The 23542-nt window shown below is 38.7% G+C and overlaps 2 protein-coding genes across 2 annotated transcripts; one reads left to right on the top strand and one right to left on the bottom strand.

The window, feature by feature from the left end:
- Window positions 1–388: 388 nt before the first annotated feature.
- On the bottom strand, window positions 389–2813 carry LOC118469311 (uncharacterized). The gene has a single exon (XM_035941863.2). It carries the CDS (start codon window positions 2175–2177, stop codon window positions 1167–1169), a length of 1011 nt encoding a protein of 336 aa, XP_035797756.1. The 5' UTR covers window positions 2178–2813; the 3' UTR covers window positions 389–1166.
- A 1240-nt stretch (window positions 2814–4053) lies between these two features.
- On the top strand, window positions 4054–23253 carry bmal2 (basic helix-loop-helix ARNT like 2). The gene is made up of 17 exons (XM_023295979.3): window positions 4054–4467; window positions 12910–13039; window positions 13137–13190; window positions 13447–13488; window positions 13644–13801; window positions 14558–14637; window positions 15006–15098; window positions 15805–15922; window positions 16002–16151; window positions 16385–16628; window positions 17699–17805; window positions 18092–18242; window positions 18332–18402; window positions 18515–18626; window positions 18799–18889; window positions 19630–19729; window positions 19860–23253. The coding sequence occupies exons 1-17, from the start codon at window positions 4410–4412 to the stop codon at window positions 20015–20017; spliced, it is 1917 nt and encodes a 638-aa protein (XP_023151747.1). The 5' UTR covers window positions 4054–4409; the 3' UTR covers window positions 20018–23253.
- Window positions 23254–23542: the final 289 nt, after the last annotated feature.

The following is a 23542-nucleotide window of genomic DNA, read 5'->3' as shown; positions in this document are numbered from 1 at the left end:
AACTCAACAGAGGAACATAGTAAACTTTAAAATAAAACTAAAAGATTATTACTTAGCACAAAATTTCCGTTATTAATATCCATGGGTTGGTCGCTTGGGGGAGCAGAAGCTGGCAAAATGCAATAATTAAATAAAATTAAATTGTAAACTTAAATGTAGTGGCTGCAATGTTACAATAGCAAGACAGATTCCAATTATACTGTATATATTGTGAATGTAATTAATAGTAAGGATGCAAGGTTCGGTGTTTCATTGTTCGAGAGACTGATATCATGGTTAGTTCTGAGGTAGATTATTCTTTAATAATTATTATTGTTGGGTCATGGCATCTTTGAAGAAGAACAAAATTTATTTTTATGATGATTCAGTATGGGAGTACTGTGTGTTGTATGCTTTTTGGTTTAGTGTGACTTGTGTACATGTATGTCTTTTGTATTGTATATCTGTATTCTTGTATGTATTGTTTATGTATTCTGTAATTCTGATTTGTATGCATTATGTGTACATGTTGCGTTTTGGTGTTGTCACAAATGAAATTATGAAGACCCCAGGAAGAATAGCTGCTGCCTTGCAAAAGCTAATAGGGGATCTTAATAAAACAAACAAACAGTAGGAGAGAGAATTCTGACATGAAGTGAGAGGAAATTCAGTTCACAGCAGAGGAGAGTTTTGGCTAAATATGATTAAAGCCAATTCATGGTTTCCACATGACAAATGTAGAGTCTGAAAGCAGACGTGCATGCAGTTGTGTTCATACTACAATAGGCGCACGATTACCACAAGCTTTAGGCTTCTGCATGAACGGAGGATCCATGAGGACCCTCAAGAACTTTGTGAAGGACAGAATTTATGTCATTCTTTCAGAGACACGGACTCGAAAACCATAAATTGGCCTTTATCCTCCTGTCCTGCAAAAATTGTTTATGAATTTCCTCAAACATGCTGGACAAACTTAAATTCTCACAAGCCACATGTACAAATATTGATTTTGTTGGAAAACACACCATGGAGAGATTTGGGATTTTTGTTTTTAAATTTTATTATTTTAGTGTAAAATATTTTTATATTATATATGAATTGATTATATTGCTAATTACTATAAATATTATTATATTATTATTATTATATATGAAATAATATATTATTATTATTATTATATGAAATATTTAAAATGGCGGTATGTCAATGTAATGGAGCTCTGCGGAGGCACAGCTACATAAATCAGTGGCGTAACTGACAACTGCTGATGCCAGCAGAAGGCCCACACAGGTGCTGCCAACCTGCCAGGCCACTTTTAAAAGGCCTTGGCAACAGCGTTTCCAAAATCCAGCCTTAATTGGAGCAGGAGTAAAATTCTCTGCACCAGTCAATATATTTTTTTTGAGCTGTGTTATAGTTTCTTCATGAGTCCGAATGACATGCTTAGCTTCTGCCACTTGGAGCTGAAGATTTTCAACAGCCATCTTCAAACGTCGATTTTCTCCCTTCTGATTGTCTCTCTGGCTCACAACTGCGGACAACTCCTCGGCAAGCCGACTGTTCTGCTCGCTCAGGAAGGCTTCCTTCTCACGAAGGTCATGCACTGTTCTTCTGAGCTTTTCCAGCTCTGCCTCCATCAGTGACTCCTCCTTGGTCAGCCTTTTGTGTGCATGCTGAACCTCTTTCAGTTGCACCTTGAAGAGAGATATTTCTTCTTCCAGACTTGAGATCTGTCTGTGTTTCTGTTCTGTCAGATCTTCAAGCTGGGCTGCTTGAGCACTGAGGGTTTTGTTCTTCTCAGTGAGGACTTTTTCATTTTCTTCCAGAGCCTGAATTTCTTCCTGCAGCTGTTCAATTAGTGCTTTCTTTGTGTCCTTCTGAGATTTTGCTTGTTTTAACTCAGCACTGATGCTGTCTTTCTCTTCAGTCAGAGAGTCCTTACCCTCCTGCAGATCCTCCAGTTCATGCAAAAGGTTTTGGTTCTGGAGCCTCAGTGTTATGATCACGTGCTCAAGTTCAGCAACTTTTTGCAACAGCTGATTTTTTTCAGTTTGGTCTTGAGCATCTTCCAGTTGATACTCAAGCTGACAAACTCTTTCCCTCAGCTGTTCAATCTCAGCCTGTTTTTTGGCATACATAGACTGAAATTGAGCCACTTCAGTAGTGAGACTGGTAGTAGTGAGAGCCTGGTCAGACATGGTAGATTGATTTCTTCTCAATGTTTCGTGGTGGTGGAGATGAAATTGTATATTCCTACTGTAATGTTGCTTCCGCACAGCACCGCACAGCAAACTTGGAATGAAGCGAAGCTGAGATCTGGCCTATTTATACACTCTGAATGTGACATCATTCTGACATCATAGATTTTTCATTGTGATGTCATACTTGATGTCATCACATACTTGATTGCCACTTCAACAGGCTCCGCCCACAGTCAGGCTCCACCCACAGTGGACCTTGGCTCCTCAGTGGATCCAAGATCCACTGTAGAACACAATGGCCACCTTTCATCCAGTCCACTTCCAACTGGAAATTGCCCTTCCTTGGGTCCTCATTCTATGCAACGATCACGTAGACAACTGCAGAGGAGTCCACAGTGACCCTCATTTACTTGGATAGATGATGAAAATGATGCCATACTTACCCTTGCTTCTGTCCTAAAATACCAGTATAAAATATATGTAGAGAGAGAGAATTCCTAAAACATCTTCTAAACAATCTATACAGCCCTTTATCTGCTGTAGGTTCGTGGGGGGCTGGACCCTGTCCCAGCTGACTTGAAGGTGAAGGCAGGATTCAGCCTGGACAGGTTGCCAGTCTATCACAGGGCCTCATAGAGAGCAGACAACCAAGCACTGTCACATTATCTTATGTCCTGTAATAACAATACCTACACAATTCACACCTACAAACAATTTAAAATCAATTTTTAACCTCACCATATCTTAGGACTGTGGGAGGACGCTGGAGAACAATCCGTATTATGTGAGAGGTCATCATTCATACTCATTTTCACTCACATTCAGCCTGCATGTCTGCAGACTGAGTTCATCATCCGTACTTGTTTAGAAGTGGAAGAGGTGCTGTGAGTTTCAAGTGTAGCAGATAAGTACTGTCCCTGATGCAGCAGCTGGGTTTAGTATCAATGCTGCCAACAGAATACACATCATATTACTGAAAGAGACTGTAAGTAGGCTTTGACTACACTTAATCCACAACTTTCAGTGGTGGGTGTCTCCAGCTGCTGATTTTGTAAGAGGATTTCATGTCAATGGTCCAACCGTTAAAGTCCTGCAGCTGGAATCTCCAAGGAGCTCTCATGTCTCAGTTGCTCAGGTGTAATCTCCAGAAGGCCCTTATGTCTCTGGAGCTCATCCTCTGAACTTCAGCATTGTTGTTTCTAGTAGTCCTTTGTGGCCTTTACCCCATTCAATTCTACCTTGAGGTCTTGAATTTTCTGTGGCTCAAAAAGTTCCCCCTTCACTGACACATGCAGTCACCACCACGCAGAAAGAAGTTATCTTGCTATGTATCTTGCGTTTACTGTCACATATAAATTACCAAAAGTTGGTTTGTTCTGTTGCTCTTCCTGTCTGATTTCCTTGCCTCTCTCATGAGCTTACAAAAACCCTTCTAATCACTGTGAGGTCACAGTTGGCACAGAACAGTTCAAACAAAGACAACAGCCACTGCACCAGGCTACATTAAAACACCCTCAATCAATTATCTTATGTCCTGTAATAACAATAACAACATTACATGATGTAATAACCTCAAATGAAAATGGCATTTTTAATTTTTTAGTTTTTATTTCTTTCTCAAAGAATGCCAGAGAAATTATACCCGATGCGACTCTTCTTTCACAAGAGAAAACCGAGATAAAATTAAGATTTTTTTTAAATGTGAAAAAAAAACATTTATTTACGCCATTTATATCGCCTTCATTTTATTTTGATGGTTTTTCTTTGAGTTTGTACCACCTCTAATCCCACAAATTATAGGTTTTTTTTTTTGGTTTTTTTTTTAAATTTTCTGACGATACATCTTCCGGGATATTTGTGTAATTATTTTTACCAGATGGAAATACGTCCATCAGCCTCGGACCCGGAGGTTTTCTGGGAGCCGGAGCTCGGAGGAGCTGCGGCGGTGACTCCGGTGAGCCGGTAGGAGGAGACTGTGCTCTGTCTTCCGCGTTTCCCCCGCTTCTCCTCTCTGTCCTAATTGCACCGCACTCCGGTACCTTTGTGCACGTTTCTGTGTCCTCGCCCTCTGTTTTTTCCCCCTCTATCTGGCAAAAAACAAGGCGGTCGAACAACACTCGGCGTCTCCCTCCAACCTGTCCTATTAACACAACAACATCCGGGAGTAGTCCACCGCCTCATCCATGCATTGTCGTCCCGGGCCCCAGCGCACCGGCTCCGGCTCTAGCCATGTCGGCCAGGAATGCAGCGGCTGGCGGCGGTGACAGAGTGGGAGGCGAACCGGCAGGTAATTAAACGCCACAAAAGCAATTAGCGGGTTGTGTGTCCACGCGTGAAGTGTGTCGATATTTACCAGAAAAGGGTTCAGAAGAGCGGCGGTGTTTCTGGCAGTTTCCCTCCGGTTGACCGTAACTTTGCGCTATTCCAAAACTAGGTCAGTAGATCAGTAGAGCAAGCTCGCCCTCTAACGCTACACCGTTTATGCAACGCTGCACGTCGTTGTTTTCTCGCACCGCCTATCGTTTTGTACACAATATCACCGAGTTAGACAATTCTCGTCAATAATTCTAAAATTATTTACACGTGAACGGTGTTTAATGTCCGCTAACGTTCAGCCGAGCGACCAAACCTCGCAAATGTTAGCTTAGTAACGGCAGCGAGGCCTGTTTACCGGAGCTACGGTCTCAGCTAAGACAAGGTGTTTTTAACAGCCTCCAACAGCCTGTTATTGTGGCGAATTTCTCACATTTTTATAGTGAGTGTTTTCCGACAGAAGTGGTGTTAAACCGACATTAATGGTTGTGGTTTGTGGGCCCTCCTACGGTTGCTAGCACCGACGGTTGAATTAGCCGTTTTTTTTGTGTTCTGCTAGCCCGGACGGAGCAAGTTGGTCGGTCCGTTGTCACGGTCTTTTTGCACTGCGACGTCAAAATAAAGTCAATAGCCCTTTAATTTAACCTGAAATCATTTTATTAAAGCTCAGGTCCGCTAAAAACAAACAAAAAACACGCCCGTGTCAAACAGTGCCGTGTAATTTGCTGAGATAAATTCACGATGAAAATCTATGGATGAACGCATTGACCTCAGGTTGTCCAACAACACGGCTCCTCCAAGAGACTGGACCGTTCAAATCTTTGCAAGGCATATATTAAGATGAGCACTCTGGTCAACAGTGTTTATACTGAACACATGCATGTTCTCTATTTAACTTTAAATCAATAAATGTCTGTCCTGAGATAATTAACAGCAGCTATAACATAGAAATCAGATTAATAATGCAGTAGAGCCGATGTAAAGGTGTTTTTCTCGTTATAAACACAAGATTGCGTAGCTTCAACTGTCAACACAATATCATTTGCCACTTGTGTAGCCCAGAGAGTTACATAAAATGTAGGTCAAGCACTATCATTAACTTTAGTTGTTGCCGATAGGCTGATTTCCTCAAATTCTGCAGCATTCGGAAATAAAATGCGGTAGTGATGAATTAGTAATATGAAAGACTGATGGTTTGGTATGGATTGGACTGCTTGCAGATGTATGCACAAAACACGTATCTTTATGGGACTGGATCATAAAGCTACAATCATTCGCAGAGGAAGTTTTTGAAGAGAACAACAACTGTGCATGAGTTGATTGTTAAGGGATGAATAGGTTTTTGTAAATGATACGCAAATTTTGCTATTCATTAAATATGTGTTGTAAATTTGTTATAAACCGAGAGACTACAGAGTATGTCACTGCACTCAATTTTCCTTTCAGAGATTACTGTCAAACAGCTATAACTAAGTATAAAGTAATGTGAAATAATATATCACAGAACAAAGTGTTTTGGCTGGTAGTATTTTCCTCCATTAACAAATACAGCATTGGAGCTTTCAGTGCTGCTGTTACAACATGTCTTCTTCTTTGACCCTAAAATGTGAGTCAGAAATATTACTGTCTGCTCCCGTAGGTTCTTTTATTACAGTTGAAGTGAAACTGCACTTTCACACATCAAAGTCTGTTTTGGAGCGTACTGCAATGTAGGTACAGTCATATTTGTATATGTATGCAGTCGCGTAATGACATTTGTGGTTCTAGGGGGAGCTGCGGATCATGTAGATGTTTTCAGGTTATGTCCCTGAGTCAGCAACAGTCCATCTGCATCTGAGCCAGGCAACGTGAGGCTACGTTAGTCGTTAATAGCGTATCACAACCAAATCTTTCTGAGCAGTTAGCAGTCAAATTGTATTGTCTAATAACAGGGACCATGGATGTGCAAGAGAAGACAAATTTTATCTTTGACACTGTTGCTTCAGTTTTCTTATTTCTTGGAACCTGGTTTCATCACTCAGGGTAATCAGTGTGTTTCTGCTGTGTGTATGATAATAAAGTTCTTGAACAGGCATCTGCAGTATGGATCAAATCAAAATGACATATTTTGTTTTTCCACCACATGGGCTGTCAGTACTCTTGTAGCCAAGTGGTTGTGTGGAACAACCATGCGGCCGAAACAAATTGGAGGGTATCTGACTCTCTAACGACAAAATTGTAAATTTGGACACTTGCATGCTGAACAATACAGGAAGTATAATACTAGCCTTAGAAAGCGTCTCAGTAACCCAGTGGGCACAGTGCATGCCCCATAAATGCTTCCTGTTCAATTCTAGCTAGAGGCAAGTGTTGCCTGTCATACAACCCTCATGCCCCATGTCTGCTTATTCACTGTTAATTACCCTGTAAAGGCAACGTAAGATTGTGAAAACTGTCTGTCTTGAGCCCAACAATATTATACAATTGCTTTTCCCCTATCTAGGTAGCCTTGCATAGTTGGAGCATTCTTCATCAGAGAATATTCAGTTTGTGTCCTTGGTATTTCCTCAAACTGACAAGCAGAAGTGATTTGGTAGAACATTTGCAAGGTGACGTCATTAAAATCACTAATCCACCAAAAAAAAAAGAAAGGAACAGGGCTACCTTACTTGAAATTTTCAGTGTGGTAGGTAGCTCTTTGAAAGTTGTTTCCTGAAAACAAACAACATGCTCATAGCAAGGACAAAGCTGAGTGAAATGAGGTTTGGAAGCTTATACTCGCTGCAGAGCTACAAGTTCCTTCCATGTCATCTTCATGTTGAAATTTATGATGTTTTTCAACCAGATGTATAGGAATGTTTGGTAAGACAGAAAAGTCCACGTCACCATTTTGGCATTTCAAAATAGCAAAAAAATGGATCTATGGATTAAGGTGTTTGCCACTGTAAAATTCTAGCGATGTCAGAGCCCTTGGTGTTGGAGAAATGTTGAAGACAGTATTTTTAGTCGGTAATATGGATAAGCCCATATATGTACACCTACAGGAGCTTTTAGGGGCCCCACTGCCACCCTCATTTAAAAATGTTGCTCGGTACTCCATCGTCTAGGGTAAGTAATTAACAGTGCAATTAACAAGTTTCATGGCTGTTGGAGTTATATTTCTGGAGATATTGAGCTTTTAAATGGCTTCCCTGGTACAAGGGTGTTTTCAGGGTCAAAATGCAGTTCTCAAAATTCAGCCAAAATAATATGCCAAACTTAGTTTCGGGTCCCAAATAAGTAAATTCTTCACAAAATGGTGCAGCCACATTTTTCCTGAATTTAGTTTGCAAGTAGGCTCTATGCTCTGTCTGAAGTGCATGCTCACGTAGTGTCAAAACACCTGGCCTCCAACCATGCTGACAGCTGGGTCTGTGCCGACCATACGATGTTGGCTGAAAGGATTATTCGATCTGGGATTCATTGCAGCTGAGATGACAGCAGGTGATTTCCCTGCTTAATACTCCTGTAGTAGAAAGGAGACCTGTGTCTCCAGCTCACGTGAGAAAAGGACTCTGGATTACTTGAGCAGAAATAAACTAGACTGATCTGATAGCATTTAATTGTAAATATTGTTATGCTTTTCTTTTTAGGGTGAAATTGATACGCTCCAGCCAAATTGTTTTGCCTGACTTTAAAATAAGTAAACTCTGAACAAAATCTGAGAATGCAGTCACGTATGTCCTGAATTCTGTCTGAACTGAGTGATCCATACCAGTTTGTAGAACACAGTGCACAAGCTGAACTGACCACCTTTGCCCTACAAGATCAAATAATAAGGACACTCCCAAGTAATGAGTCATTTCAGGGAAAAGCAGCCTTAAATTATTTTATGTAGCACGGCTGTGATCAAAGGTGCCACACTGGCAACCTTTTTTAATTACTGCTTATTGATTATGTTATTTTACTCATTTATCAAGCAAAAATTTCTAATATTCTCTAGACTTGTCAAATGTGTGGATTAGCTGCTTTTTCTTTTCTCATATGATGGAAAACTTGTGTGATAGTAAATTGTGTTTTTGACTTGAGTAAAACAACAACAGATCTACTTAACTGACTATTCTATCTATCACCATGCATTTAACTGCATGCCATAATGGCATAAATGTTTAATAACGTGAGTGTTATCACATTAAACTGCGGAGCTGGTAACAACTGAAGAATGTGGACTTACTGGGTAAATCCCTGGTATGTGAATGATTAATTTTATTTATGTGAAGTAGGCAGGCGCAAGGCAGCTCAACCTACTTTGGCCACGCAATTCACCTTTAAAAAAAAAAAAATTCCACATTTGTGCTGACATTTTTTTCCTGTGCATAATTCCTATGCATAAATACAAACACCCTGCAGTTGCATTTTTGTAGCTGCTGTTGCAGTGTTGTTTAAAAATTCACTTAGAGATTTGAAATGAATTCTAAAGCTAGTCATTCCTTGCAGCGCTATCACTGTGAGCAGGACGCACAAGGAGCTGGGTTATTTCAGTGCAGCAGTTGCCCATTCAGGTATTTACTGAATGGGTGAGTAAATGAACGCATGAGCTTAAGAGAAGAATTGTGGGACCTGGCAGAGGGATGTATGTACGGCCTGATGTCTAGTCAGCTACTTGCCTTCTCTGTAAGCTGTAGGCCAACAGATCTTAACAGGGAGAGCAGGATTAAAAGTCAGATTGGTGCTGATCTGGTAATGACTATTTGGGTCACAGGGTCTGTAGAACACAGTTAAAAATAGGTGTTATGGATATCGGCCACATTTGGTTTGTTTCGTGCCATTCTCTCGAGTTTCCCTCCCTCATCCACACACTCGTAGCTCTGAGGGCATTGCTAAATCATAGTCCTGGCAGCTCATGTTGTGCCAGAATGGGCTGTGGAGGTAAAGAGAGGATGTCAGTAGAGCTGCCACAACAGTTTAGATTTTAATAGTCTCTGTTAATACATGCTGGCATCCATTCACATGGATTTGTGCACAAAGAACTGCATTCAGTCACTTATAACATGCAGGCCTGTTTGAAGGCTGACTAACCCTGATGGATTGTTGTAACTAGAGTGACATGCAAAAAAAAGCTCTGTCTGAACTGCATGCTGACACAGAGTCACGCAGCCTCTCACTATGCAGACATCTGGGTGTGTGCTGATCATACGATGTTGGCTGAAAGGATTATTCTATCCAGGGTTCTGCTCTCAGTTTCCACTGCAGCTGAGATGACAGCAGGCGATTTCTCTGCCTAATACTCTTGTAGTAGAACGGATACCTGTGTCTCCAGCGCACGTGAAAAAGGAACTCTGGATTAATTGAACAAAAACAGACCAGGCTAAGCTGACAGCAGTTGATTGTAAATGTAATTTATTTATGTCACTAAATAACAAACAAATTTTTGGATATGGTTTTGTGGTGCCTGTTACACCTACTTTTTTGTATTTTTGTGTAAACTATTATCAAAAAAAAACTATTGACATTAGTGTTTCATGTACCTATATGCATCCATGTAGTGGGGAGTTTTTATGAAATACCTATGACCAGTGAGAGAGTAAGCACAGAGCAACAGCAGTGACTTCATTAATTAGTTTAAATTATAAATCATCCGCAACATGGAGACAGAATCGATCAAGATCTATCTGCAAGTCACAGTTCTTTAACTGTTGGTAATGTAGTAGTTAGGCTTTTATCACACATAGGAAAAAAATCAGTGTTTATGAAATCATAAATAATCTACGCTGGTAGTCAGTTGGACACTTTGATAAACTGCTATTACTTTAGATTTAGTCCTATGTTTATTTTTGCATTGTTATGCATTATTCACCATTTGATGTATTGTCTAAGCTGGTGTAAATGACAACTATTGTGTGCATGCTGTAGCTCTCTGTTGGAGTGAAGGATTCATCTGAATGATGCTGTGAGGAGCATTAAGGAAAAAAATGCCCTAATGCTGTCACTTTAACTGATTGATGAAGCCAGCAATGGTACCATGACTGAAGAATGGTGTTCGTAATGTGTGCAGTTAAATAGCTCCTTGGGAGTGATCATTTTTCCTGTCTGTGGAGATTAGCTAGAAGAATGCTCTGAAATCCAGTGGCTACACCTTCTTTGGTGTGAAACGTTTGCCCATTTGCCTGTGATGTGTTCTTTGTGTGAGCAATTTTAAAAGGAAATCACATGTCATTTGAACACAGGGACACGACAGAAGGGAGATCTCAAAGCATTCATAGTAAACCTTCACTTTATATTATTATACTATATTATTCTAGCAAATGGTTCCACCAAAACTTAGACAAAATGTAGAAACACCCATTGTCACAATAGAAGAGAATATCCTTTATTAGTCCTGCAAGGGGAAATTTGCACTCCAATGTAACCTTTTCTCTGTTTTCTATCATATGAATATAAACATCTCTAGATTTTTGACAAGCAAGCTATTTTAAAAATATTAATTGTAGTTATGTAAGTATTTTTCACTATTTTGTAGGTTCCATCTATGCATCAAATGATAAATACAACAAGAAATTACAGTGATGTTAATTTTTTGTTGCAGTCCTAACTGAATGAGGAATTAAGGCCCGAATGAAACCTCTGTAATAACAGTACTGGTACCACTTGTTAGGTTAAAGAGAATATAGAGTGGCCAAGATTATTGCAAGACAAGTTCCAGCAGGTCCACCTGAACAGTCAGTTATTTCTGTAGTGTTGGCTGTTGCTTATCATTCGCACATGGACTCAGATTCAGTACTTCACCTTTTTGAAGGCGTGAGGACTGCAACACTTTTACTGAGGGTATCAGGTCATATTGCTGTTATTTTCAAGAACTGTCATTACAGTAAGATTGTATGAAAAACGTTTAAGTTTTTTAAAAAAGTGCATTAAAGTGATATTTATACTCCAATAGAAAAAAATGCTAGCAAATCAGAATCAGAATTGGCTTTTTTAGGAGGTGACTTCATGACATTAAGCATGACTGGTCTGTGTAGAGTAAAACAAATGAGTTTTATGTTACTGTATTTGAATTGTATTGCAAATCTACGCTGTTTTTCTGTTCATTTTTTTAAAGTCAAGCTTCTGTTCAGTATACACTGTGTAATTGATTTAAAATATGATGGAGCATTACCACATAAGATTCCACCAAAGCCTGACTGTCACACAAGAAGAACAGCATGAATTTCTAATACCGCTGGCATGACTAGGATGGAACCTCTTCATCACGTAGATCCTAAATTGCAACTTTTGAGATTTACGAATGGTGTTGTTTTAAATTACAGTTTTGATCTGAAATCAATAAATCATTGAGCCCTGCTCCTGACAGTGAGTTACAGCAAGCAGTGACTGTGTTGATGTACGTACTTTTATGAACAACATGAGTGTGATTCATGCTTCATGAAGTCCACCTGTTGCGACCAAGCCTTTCATTACTCCTGATTCTTCATCAGTGAAGGTACACCCATGACAAACACATTTAGAGAGTGTATATTTGGCAGATGTTAACTAAGGGAGGCTAAGAGTGTCACCTCTGGAGTCCTCTCTTCCAGGGGCACAAGGTTGTTTTTTTTTTTTTTTGTCTTGAAAAGGTGAAAAAGACTTTGTTATTGTTGCTTTTACTCACTTCTAGTAGAATTTATTTCATGCTCTGTGGACCTCAGCTGCTGACCATTCACACCAGCAGATTTAATGTTTAAGGTAGCTTCACTTTAAATACTAAAGGCCATCATGAATCAAGTGAATATCTACTACTTGCCAGCTGGAGGAACTTTTAATAGACACGCATGTATCTGAGGAAAAATATACAAAAAACATAACACCGAACGCTGTACTGCACACAACACAGACACATAAATCATTGCAGTAGCGTCTCATCTCTGTGTGTTGGCTTGTCCAACTAGGACAGTATTACATGAAAGTTAGGGAAAATACAGCTCATTTAAATCAACTTTATACGTCCCTATCAATCACTCATTTATGTCGTCAACCGTAGGTGTCTGCACGTGTAAAATATGTAACTTAAAAATGTATTTTTCTTTAAAAATAGATTGCTATGGTAGTGTAGTAGTTTTGTTGCAAGTACATTAATTGAAAATTTTTATAATCTTGCATTTTCCCAGCTGCCTCATTAACACTGTTCCTGCTGTTAGTAGACTGATGTGGGGCTTTTGGTAGGAGTGGTGCGACAGATGCTATCCTCTCCAAACTGCTCATATGTGCTGGCTGTGAGCTCTTAATAAGAACATGGTGATCATTTTTGGGCAGCCCCTGCTTATGATAATAGAACTGTTCTTTATCACTTGCATGTGTGAAGGTGCGATCTGATTTGTGGTCTAAAATACAGTAGTGCGTGGGATGCCGTAGTGAACTTGCAAATAAAACCAAGTCCCCACCATTTCTGCCCAGTTGCAGTTTACTGTGTTGTGTGTTTCAGAGGATGTGCTGGTTGAGGAAAAACAAAGCAGTTCTGTGTCACTGTCTAGCCTGATGACCCCATCCTCAGCTGTTGGTATGTCCTTAAGCATGGAGATGCCCCGGAAGCGCAAGGGCAGCATAGACAACCAGTAAGTATGAGAGCGACTGCTTTAGTTTGGTTTTAAGAAAATCTAAATGACAGAAATTGGTGCTGGCAGTGATATTGATGGTTGTTTTTCTTCCTAGGGATTCAAAATCTGTTTCAATGCTTGACGCAGATATGGAAGAGGACCAGAACGGGTACTGTGATTGTTCTATGTTGATAGTTTTAGACAAAAAGAGAACTCTATGGTACAGAGAAATAAGCTAAATCAGGCTGTTTTTATTACTTACATATTACTCAGCTGGACAAATGTGTTGTTGATTTTTGTCTTTTCATGGCAGTTGTTGACAAAAATAATCATCAAAAACACACCTCTTTTGTGCTCCTATACATTTGTTTATTATTGCTCGGCAACAATAAACCATTTCACATGTGTGTTTTGCTCCTTTATAGGTCTGATGGAGACGACCAACATGTCAAAATTAAATGCTTCAGGTAAATGTATTAAACATCCCTGTGTCTTTGTACTGTTATTATCAGTCTTAATTGATGATAATGTGACTGCCCTACTATTTGCAGACGGTCTGTGAAGTCAAAGCTGAAATCTCCTTTGAAACTTTGATACTACTTCTTCGTTCTTGCCTCTGCAGGGAACCACATAGCCAAATTGAGAAGAGGAGACGGGACAAAATGAACAATCTCATTGACAAGCTGTCAGCCATGATCCCAACCTGCAACCCCATGTCTCGCAAGCTGGACAAACTCACCGTGCTCAGAATGGCTGTGCAGCACCTGAAATCCCTCAAAGGTATGAAATCAATCAATGAACAGTAGTTTATTTAAAAAAAAAAATTTTACTCAGATGTATTCAGTTAGTTAAAGAATGAGCTTAGGTTTTGCTTTGACCATCGCTTTTACTGGCTTTGATAAACAAGTCAACAGTCCAGACAGATTTTTATAATATTTGTGTTGGCAAAACTGCAAACATGCTTCACCAATCCTTTTTTTCATAACTTGATTGAACATTTTTCATACCTCGTCTGACTCGTTATTGGTTATTTTGAGATTTTCCTAGAAGTCAGTTTAGTGACTAATATGTTATTACCAATAGTACTGATGATTATACCTCTAAAAATTAAAATCCAGTTTTGAGAAAACACAACTCATTCTTTAAATCGTAGTAGTTTGACATGGGACTGGTTGTGTAACATTGTTTTCTAAATGTTGAGGATCAGACATGCTGCCTTAGTGCCCTTTTTAAAAACTCTTTTACAAGCTTTTATTTGTAAAGTAGCTTTTAATTATAATTCATATTTCTGTATTATACTTTGAATATTAATTTATGCCTTATAATGCTTTTTTGTTTCATTTATGTATCTCTTCCATGTATTACTCTTTTTTCTATTTTTTAACTTGTCTATTTTTGTGTTTGTGTAGCACTTTAAACTTGTTTTGAACGATGCTATACAAATTCATTAAGATAAGATAAGATAAGCTTTTATTGATCCTACAGTGGGGAAAGTTCACCGTTACATGATTGTTACTAATATTATTGTGTTTTCAGGTTCGGGAAGCTCCTTCTCTGAAGCCAACTACAAACCGTCATTCCTTCCTGATGAGGAGCTTAAACATCTTGTCCTTAAGGTAAACATAGAATTGACCAAGCCACCAGTCAATCCTATGCTAAATAATCTTGTCAACCACTTGAGGATGTCTTAGACTTTTCATTTAAAAGCTGCACCACAAGCTATTTGATACAAGGAGAATGCTATTTGGGTTTTCAGAAATTTCATACAACATATAGCATTTCTGAGGAACACATCTTTTCATTTTGTGCTTTTCTGCTGTTATTACAGTAAATAAATACTTTTAGAGAAAGATGAATTATGGGCCTAGATATTTATAATATTTTTTTTTTAAAAATGGAGAAATACTCAGTGGCCTCATATTTCTGTACAAAACATGTCATCTCATTGACTCCCCGTTCTCCTTCATGTTTCTTTGGTTTTCAGGCTGCAGATGGTTTCCTGTTTGTTGTGGGCTGCGATCGTGGGAAAATAGTTTTTGTTTCAGAGTCCGTCACGAAGATATTAAATTACAGTCGGGTAACACTTGTACATTTATATTTTCTACTGCTTCTGCGGTGTCTCTGTTTATGTGAAAACTCTGGACTCACCAGATGAGTTGTGTTGTCTTGGTACCAACGTTAATCGATCAGAAGCCTCATGTGGCTCAGCAGTTAATTGTTTGGCGTGGTGTGCACACTTCTGATCGAAGTACAGTTTAGAAATACTAAACTGATGATTTTTTTTTGCATTATGTCATCAAAACTGTACATCAGTGCACTTTGTTAATTCATGTCAAGATAAATGTCATGCTATGTATTGGCTAGCGCTACTAATGGTGCACTTGATTGATTGTTTAGGTTTTTCCAAAAACTACCAAATTGCTGTTCAGATATTTACTGGAATGAAATCCACAGTAGACTCATGGCTGTTTTAGTGATTAAAAAAATAACATGTTGATACATACACACTATTTTGTTGAGTACAGTGAAATTTAATAAACCATATTTTTGATTACTGGAGTAGAAATGTCATAGTTTTACCTTTAAATCTGAACCTGACAGCGTCTCTACTGCACACAGTGTCTGGCGTGTTTTGGGGACAACAGTCCCCACAGTCAGTGTACTTTGTTAAATTTGCCGTAAGCAAGAATTGCTTTAGATGCAGAATGGCTTTGACGTTCCTTTTTTTATCAGCAAGGGAATCTTGTTCAGGTCACTTTGATGAGCTATTTGTTTTCCTCCAGGCGGAGCTGATCGGACAGAGCCTGTTTGATTACATACACCCTAAGGACATGGGAAAAGTGAAGGAGCAGCTGTCGGCTTCTGAATTATACCCGCGTGAACGGCTAATAGATGCTAAAAGTAAAGCATTTATTTTTGTCTCTGCTTGCCTGTTGGTCTGTGTTTGTGTATAGAATGCTTTTAACACTCTTGTCTTCAGCTGGTCTGCAGGTCCAGGCTGACCTTCCAGTCGGTGCTGCACGGTTGTGTCCAGGCGCACGCCGCTCTTTTTTCTGCCGTATGAAGTACAACAAAATTTCTATCAAAGTAGAAGAGAAGGAATCCCAGGGAAACCCCTCTAAAAAGAAAGGTGGGGACATTATACAATAGACTACAAATCACCTGTGTGCCTTCTGGTTTGAATTTGTTTGTTTTTTCATTCCCAAGAAGTTTCAAAATAAATATATTTATAAATTTATAAATATATTTGTAAAACAAATAAAACAAATATAAACAAACAAACATATATACAAATATATTTGTATTGTCTTTCTGTGTGTGTGTTACTGTATGCATGTCTTTTGTGTCTCCATTTGCTTATAGAGTCGCAGAAGTACTGCACAGTCCACTGTACAGGCTACATGCGCAGCTGGCCAACTAGTCAGATGGGAGCAGAGGGGGAGGGGGAAGGAGACAAGCAGGACAGCTCCCACTTCAGCTGCCTGGTGGCGGTGGGACGCATCCACTCCCACTCGTCTCCCCAGGCTAATGGAGAAGTCCGAGTTAAACCTACAGAGTTCATCACACGCTATGCCATGGATGGCAAGTTCACCTTTGTTGATCAAAGGTAGAATTGAATTTCATGAAGGGGGTGTTGGAGGGTTGGGGTTTCTTGTCCTTGGACGTTTGGCAGCACATGTGGTGATTCTAGTTTGCAAATCAGTGTGGGTTTATCTTCCTCAAGGAGCAGAATAATGTATTCATTGATATGCTGAAGATGTGCTTAAGAAATTGATGAGACAGATTGTAATAGTTTAGATTTGCAGTCTGTGTCATTAGTAACAACAGGGTTTCTGAGGGATTTTAAAAAGGCCCTAAAATATTTTAAACATCTTTTTCATAAGTTTTGAAAGGTAATTATGAAGTCAACATTTATACAATTTTATTTATGCAATTTATGAAGTTGCATTCATTTCAGTCCCAGTTTAAAATGGGTTTCTGAGGAAAATTTGTGTTGATCACACTGTCAAAAAAACTACAAAACAAAACCAACATGGAACCAATAACTAATGCAAACTCTCTAAGCCCAGTCAGTCTAGTTTACCACGATGCGGTGAATGGGGTGTTTTTGTTAACATTACTTTAATCTACGATGAGGAAGTGAAAGGTCAATCACATGTGGCTGGAGAACAGCGAATGTCGTAATTAAATGGAGCCTGTTTAAAATGACTAATTTTATGCCCCACTGCACCTTGTGCAAAAAAAAAAAAAAAAAAAATGACAAGGTGCACAAATTAGAAACTTTGGGTGTGAAGGCGTTAGAGGTCTACTGATGCTCAGAACAACATGAGGCACTATCAGGAGCATCCCCAAAGTCCAGCTCCTGCCCAGCCTGCTCTGCACTAGCAGTGTGAACTCCTGTAACTCCAGTACCTCAACATTAAAATCAGAACTTTACACACATTAGCCGTGCTTAGAATTTAAGGTAGTTGGATACTACAGTAAACACTGAAATAGTTTTTCATGAATTGCCCGATTTAAAACAATGACAGGAAAATGAATTTCTATGTCATGATTTTATTTGTAATGTAGTGTAGTGTAATTTGCCTTTTGGAAACCAAAAAATATATAAATAGTAATAACACTTCTGAAACCATTATTTAATTATCTTAATAATGTGTGAATTTCCTTGAACAGAGCAACAACCATTCTTGGCTATCTTCCCCAAGAACTGCTTGGGACATCATGCTATGAATACTTCCATCAAGACGACTTACCGCATTTAGCTGATAGACATCGAAAAGGTAATTTACTTTTTTCAGTGGCCACATATTGCCTATATTTTTTTAATTGTCTTGGATGCATTAAAAGCATCTTTCATTATCTACCAGAATGCTTTAATTATGCAGGCCTATTATAGTGTTGAAGCTCAGATCAATCTCATAATTAAGTCGGTGCCTCTGAATATGTTTTTTAAAGTAGGTCACAATGCTGCTAATGTTTGTCAGCCCTCTGCTGTCTGTGATCTCAAAAAGTTTTATTTTCCAGTGTTTTCTTTAGCTCATCCTCTCACTGTTTTTGCCTCCACAGTTCTCCGGAGTAAAGAGAAAATAGAGACCAACTGCTACAAGTTCAAAACAAAATATGGCTCTTTTGTCACTCTGCAAAGTCAGTGGTTTAGTTTTGTAAATCCCTGGACCAAAGAAGTAGAATACATCGTGTCAACTAACACAGTCATATCGTGAGTATATCTTTCAGTCCCTTTTTAAATTACCTCAGTTTATATAGATGTATGTTAATCAGATCATCATCTTTTCATCCCATAACAAGACATGATCACAGTCGAACAGGTCGGCCTGCGAATAAGTCTGAACAGTCGAGCAACGCCAAGGCTTCTGAAGGTCAGCTGAAATGAAAAAATGTGTAGAAATTTATTGTATCATTGTTATCGCCGATGTCCTGTATCAGCAGTTTTTCTTCTTCTTTCACTTGTAACTTTTTTTCTGTTTAAAGATTGCAAGAAGTCTCTTCCAATTATACCTGGCATCTCCACCGCATCAGGAACTATGATTTATGCTGGAAGCATTGGTACCCAGATCGCCAATGAGCTGCTGGATTTCAACAGGTGTGGCAAACAAAACAAAAAGCAACAGAGCAGGTCCTCTTTAGTCTGGCCAGCTGAGATAAACCTATATGTAACATGTAGCAGTGTTTTTACAACAATATTTTCTATCCTTGTCAGTTGTTCCAGCTGTTACATGGAGTAGTTTTAAGTTGATCTTTGTGGGTTTCTTTAGATTGAACTCATCACCTTCCAGTGGAAACGTCAGCCCGTTTAGCCTACCACAGGATAAGTCTCCACAAACTCACAATCAACTCAGCAACAATGTAAGTCTTTCTACATGTCCACAAAACTGCATGAAAGTTTGCAGACTCTCACTGTTCAGTTGTTAACATTTACAGTGTGTATTTTTTTAATTAGTGGTAATCATAACATAAAGTTCACACTGTTTACATTGTAGTAGTTAAAATAATACCAAATATTTGGTCAGATTTGGATATTATAACTATCATTACCTAAATAAGAGGTGGATTATATGTAAAATATTTAGTTTTGTAGTAGACAAATGGGAAGATTTTGTTACAGCATGGCACCATTTTGATAGAAATTAATATGAGGAAAAATAATTAAGAATATATTTTCAGAAGTGTAGGTAATTTTATGAAATGCAGCAATAATAATCTCTCCACTCATGGACGGTTGTTCATTTAACATGCTGTTAATTATGACTACCTTGTCTGGGTAGGATTCAGGCTCATACCTAAGTCTATCACCTGCCCTTCCTCACTCAGGAAGTGTTTGCAGAGAAATATTTTTCAAGCTGACATTTTACACATGCTCAATCTGACTGAGATGCTTTGCTGCATCTTTCAAAATCTCATGCAAAGGACTTTTTTTTAGAGGTTTAGACCATATGAATCAATCACAGCTGTGTGTTTGTTAGAAAATGTTTGATAAATTTGCTTTAAAAGTATAACATCATTTTAAGACTGGATTTGTTTGATAATTTGTTAACTCCTGCCATGTTGCTGCAAGTGTTAATATTTGCCTCTCTTTTGGTCTCTAGGTGCCAAATGGAGAAACATCTGATATGGAGATTCCAGGAAAGTCCAGCTCAGAGGATGAACCTCAAGGGGCTGCATTCTCAGGAGGAGAAACGCTTATGGGTACTCTCTCTGACCATGTCAAACAACATCTGTATACACTTCCTGACCTTTTATATTTACTGGTCCCCTATTATAACTCTATCAATTTTAATATATTTTTTCTTTTCTCTGTCATTCCACTTCACCTTAGGGGAGAATTCCCAACTGGATTTGGACAGTGTGGTTGGACCAGGCCTTAGTAGTCTTAGCAATGATGAAGCAGCCATGGCAGTGATCATGAGTCTCCTGGAGACCGACACAAACTTAGGAGAGGCTGTGGACTTTGAAGAGATGCACTGGTCCTTATAGAATCTGCATTACAGTATGACCAGCAGTATGCTGAAAACACTTGGACTGTCATTTTGATGATGGCAAAAACTGCTCAGTGTTTTCTCCAAGAAGAAGCATCCTGTTGTTTTTTTTTTTGTTTTTTTTTTTTTTCTTAAAGTTAATTTATTAGTTTCCCTTTTCCACATAAGCTGTGTAGTGTTTGGGTGGCTGCTCTAACAGGAGCAGGACTGACAACAATAAGGCACACCTGATTTCCTTCTTCCGAAAGAGGATGTGCCTCTAAAGCCTTACAGCAGTCTGCCTGCCCTGAAACGCTGTTCCTCACTGCTTTCCTCAAATCTACTGTCAGCCTCACAAAGTTCAAGACCTCATGAACACAAAGTGACAGCGATATGACCTTCATCATGATGGCTCGGGAACAAAGGTTGGGAGTGGTGATGCAAAAAAGTTGCACTGAATTGATTTCATGTTTTTAACAAGGTTGTGATTTCCTTTGGTACTGTATGTGTAATTCTAATGGGACGAAGACCCCCAGACAACCTGGCCCATCTCTGAAACCGCTCAGGATCCAAACCGTAGGTATATGGTGTACCACGGCAGACCACACTTCCATAACCTCTGCTCTTTTGAGAGTCACCTAAACATGTGGCACTCAGAGATTTGCTCTTGACCTGTCAGTATCTGAACATTCTCCACAGAAACACTTTAGTAACCTCTTCTCTTGTACACTGACTTAAACATACTGTATCTGTGTGGAGTTGGTATTATTGCGAGCACCATGTCTTCAGGCCACATGTGTCTTAAACAGATAGTTTGCTTCGGTATCCCTGGATTTTGTTCTAAGTTCAAATATTTAACAATTCTTGGCTGAAAAAGTCCATCTTCATAAATTGTTGGAGACCGTTTACTCCTATGATTTAGGAGCACTACAGTCTGACTTCATGCAGTGCAAAAAGCACTTTAGAGGTGCTGAAATGGAGGTTTTCCACATCTGTGACATTTTATCAGTACATGGTTGAGGCAGATCTGAGTCTGATGGTAGAAGCGATAACTCAGGGAGTTATCCATTTTAAGGTTTTTCATACTTCCCTACATACTGTGCATTGGTATGTGGCGTAATGAGTCTGTACATGTTCACTTGTGCTTTTGTGTCCTTACTGTCAGCTTTATAGTCATGCAGGTAAGCCATAGCTTTAGCTTTTTTTCATGTGTTGTTATGCAGCGACATGTTCATGTTTTATGTGCTTGTAGGAGCACACAGCATTGTCATACATACATTTATTAAGGGATTGTGCTATGCAGAACTATCATTCCATAAATTCTAAACTTAAAGGCATCTTCCTTTATTTTCTTTATGTAATAATAACATGCATGACTCCTAAAAATGTAAGAACTTTTGCTGACTTGTGATAATGACATTTGGTGAGAACTTGAATAAGTCACTGAGCAGTATGGATTTACCTCATCTAGAGTTTTGTCTTGCCCATGCTTGCTGTTGCACATTTTAGCTTTTACTTTAAAAAGAACTACATAAAACAACCATTAATAGCCATTATGTGATCCACTGCTTAGAGTCATGTGGGTTCATTTTTATTATGAAATTACCAAAGTATATCAAAGTATTCTCACAGTGAAATTTAAAATAAAACTGCTAAAGCAGTTATAGGTCTTGTTTATGCCTAATATTATAGATATCCTATTTTTCCTCATAGATTCAGTTTTTAAAAAAATATTATATTGGCTGTTTTATCAGATGTAAGCACTTTGGTATACTCTCCCTGTTTGAAGTTATTGAAAAAATGGAATATTTCTCAACATGTACTGAATACAAAATATATTAGCTATAAATGATTTAAGGAAATTAGATGATAAACTACTGAAATCCAGTGAAATTATCATTTTGGCACATGGCATGATTTTGAACTTCTTTTGTATCCTGGTGACTGTAGTTACATTTTCCTGTTTCATTTTACGTGCTGTACACTGACTCTCATAGGGAATGCAATGGAAGGCAAAATTTGTATGTTAACTGATTTGTTTTCTTTCTTTTATAATAATAACATCAAGTTTTTTTCAGAAAGGCTGTGTACCTGTATCTTAACCTCAGTGATTAGTGTCTGAACCACTCTCACCTGAACATTACATGTAACAGTGTAGTTTTAATGCCATGACATTGTTCATATTGGTATCTTGGGCCACGATTTATAGTCGTTTCTTGAGGACTGTTCAGGATTTTTCACTAAGGACTCTTGCTTCAAGAACAGAAAAGGTTGTGAATTACGAAGAATACTGTCTTTTCTCTGTAATGCTTGAATTATGAGGAGCCAGTTGGAGCAACTGAACTCAAAAGGAACCTTCCTGCCTGTGTCCGATGTGCCTTTGGACATTCCTGCTCGGACACACAACGAACCTGTGTTGCTTTCGGAGAACGCCTCCCAAGTGGCACCTCTGCAGACTGAAAGGAGGGCTAAAATCTGTAATTGGATTAACTTGACGCAACATGACATACTGTGCACATCATGAATGAAGTGGATTCTTGTTCTGAGATAAAACGGGCTGTATATTTTGGCTTCAGCACTCACTACCTAACCAAACAAGCAGAACTGTGGAGTTGTGCCATAGACACAGGCTGGTCCTTCAAAAGGCAAAAAGTCAGTTTTGTATTACTTTTTTGTTCCCATTCTTCTCAGTCAATCATTGCGCTGTTGTGGCAGTCATTTCCCTAGAAAGCTAAAATATTACTCTCATGTCAGCTTATTTGGTGGTGACTGAGGGATAAACCTTCTTAAGAGGTCATATATTTTGCTTCTGTCTTCATTTGAAATTTAAAAAAGTAGTTTTTGTAAGCTAGGGAACATAGTGTTTTGATTTCATGCCCTTTTTTTATACGTATAGTTGCATGTTGTTTTGGTTTCGTTTGTTAGTATTTTAAAATTTGTTTCATTATTAGACATGGGAAGTTAAGACTGGTGTTTGTGCATGCACCAGCACAGCCAGCAGTCACTGCACCAGAGGAAGGACCTCAACTTTAGGGATTACAGTTCATAAGTAAAGTTTTCAGACATTTTTTTTTTTTTTTTTTTAAATGCTTTCCACATTTTGTTATATTTCAGGCTCATCTTAAGGTGGAGTCAATTCTTTTTTCTTTTTTTTTCATCAATCTGCACACAATGCTCCACAATGACAAAGCAAAAACAGGTTTTGGAGTGTTTATTTATTAAAAATAAAAAGACTGAAACATCCCATTTACAAAAGTATTCAGACCCTTTGTTATTTCTGTTACTTGCAATTTAACACCGGTGCATTTTCTGTCAGTGGTCCTTGAGATCTCTGGCCAACTCCTTTGGAGTCCAGCTTTGTATAGTGAATTGATTTAAGAGAATCAGCAAGGTCACATATCTCTCTATAATAACTGATGCTCTATGTCGGATTGAAAACCAGCTCATGCGGTGAAGACAGTTGTGCGTAGACCCTTCTGTTGCACTGAAGATGCCCACGACTGCATAAACAACCATTCTCAAATAGAAGAAGTTTGGAACATTC

The sequence above is a fragment of the Amphiprion ocellaris genome, chromosome 3 (genome assembly GCF_022539595.1).
Source record: "Amphiprion ocellaris isolate individual 3 ecotype Okinawa chromosome 3, ASM2253959v1, whole genome shotgun sequence".
NCBI lineage: Eukaryota > Metazoa > Chordata > Actinopteri > Pomacentridae > Amphiprion > Amphiprion ocellaris.
The sequence above is the reverse complement of the archived record's forward strand: the minus strand, read 5'-3'. Positions and strand labels throughout refer to the sequence as shown.

Excerpts from the sequence above, each read along its gene's own strand:
- bmal2 (XM_023295979.3), top strand. The coding sequence starts at position 4,410 with ATGTCGGCCAGGAATGCAGCGGCTGGCGGCGGTGACAGAGTGGGAGGC. Across the intron at positions 18,403-18,514 it reads CAACGCCAAGGCTTCTGAAG|ATTGCAAGAAGTCTCTTCCA; the intron begins GTCAGCTGAAAT and ends TTCTGTTTAAAG. Across the intron at positions 18,627-18,798 it reads GAGCTGCTGGATTTCAACAG|ATTGAACTCATCACCTTCCA; the intron begins GTGTGGCAAACA and ends GGGTTTCTTTAG.
- LOC118469311 (XM_035941863.2), bottom strand. The coding sequence starts at position 2,177 with ATGTCTGACCAGGCTCTCACTACTACCAGTCTCACTACTGAAGTGGCT.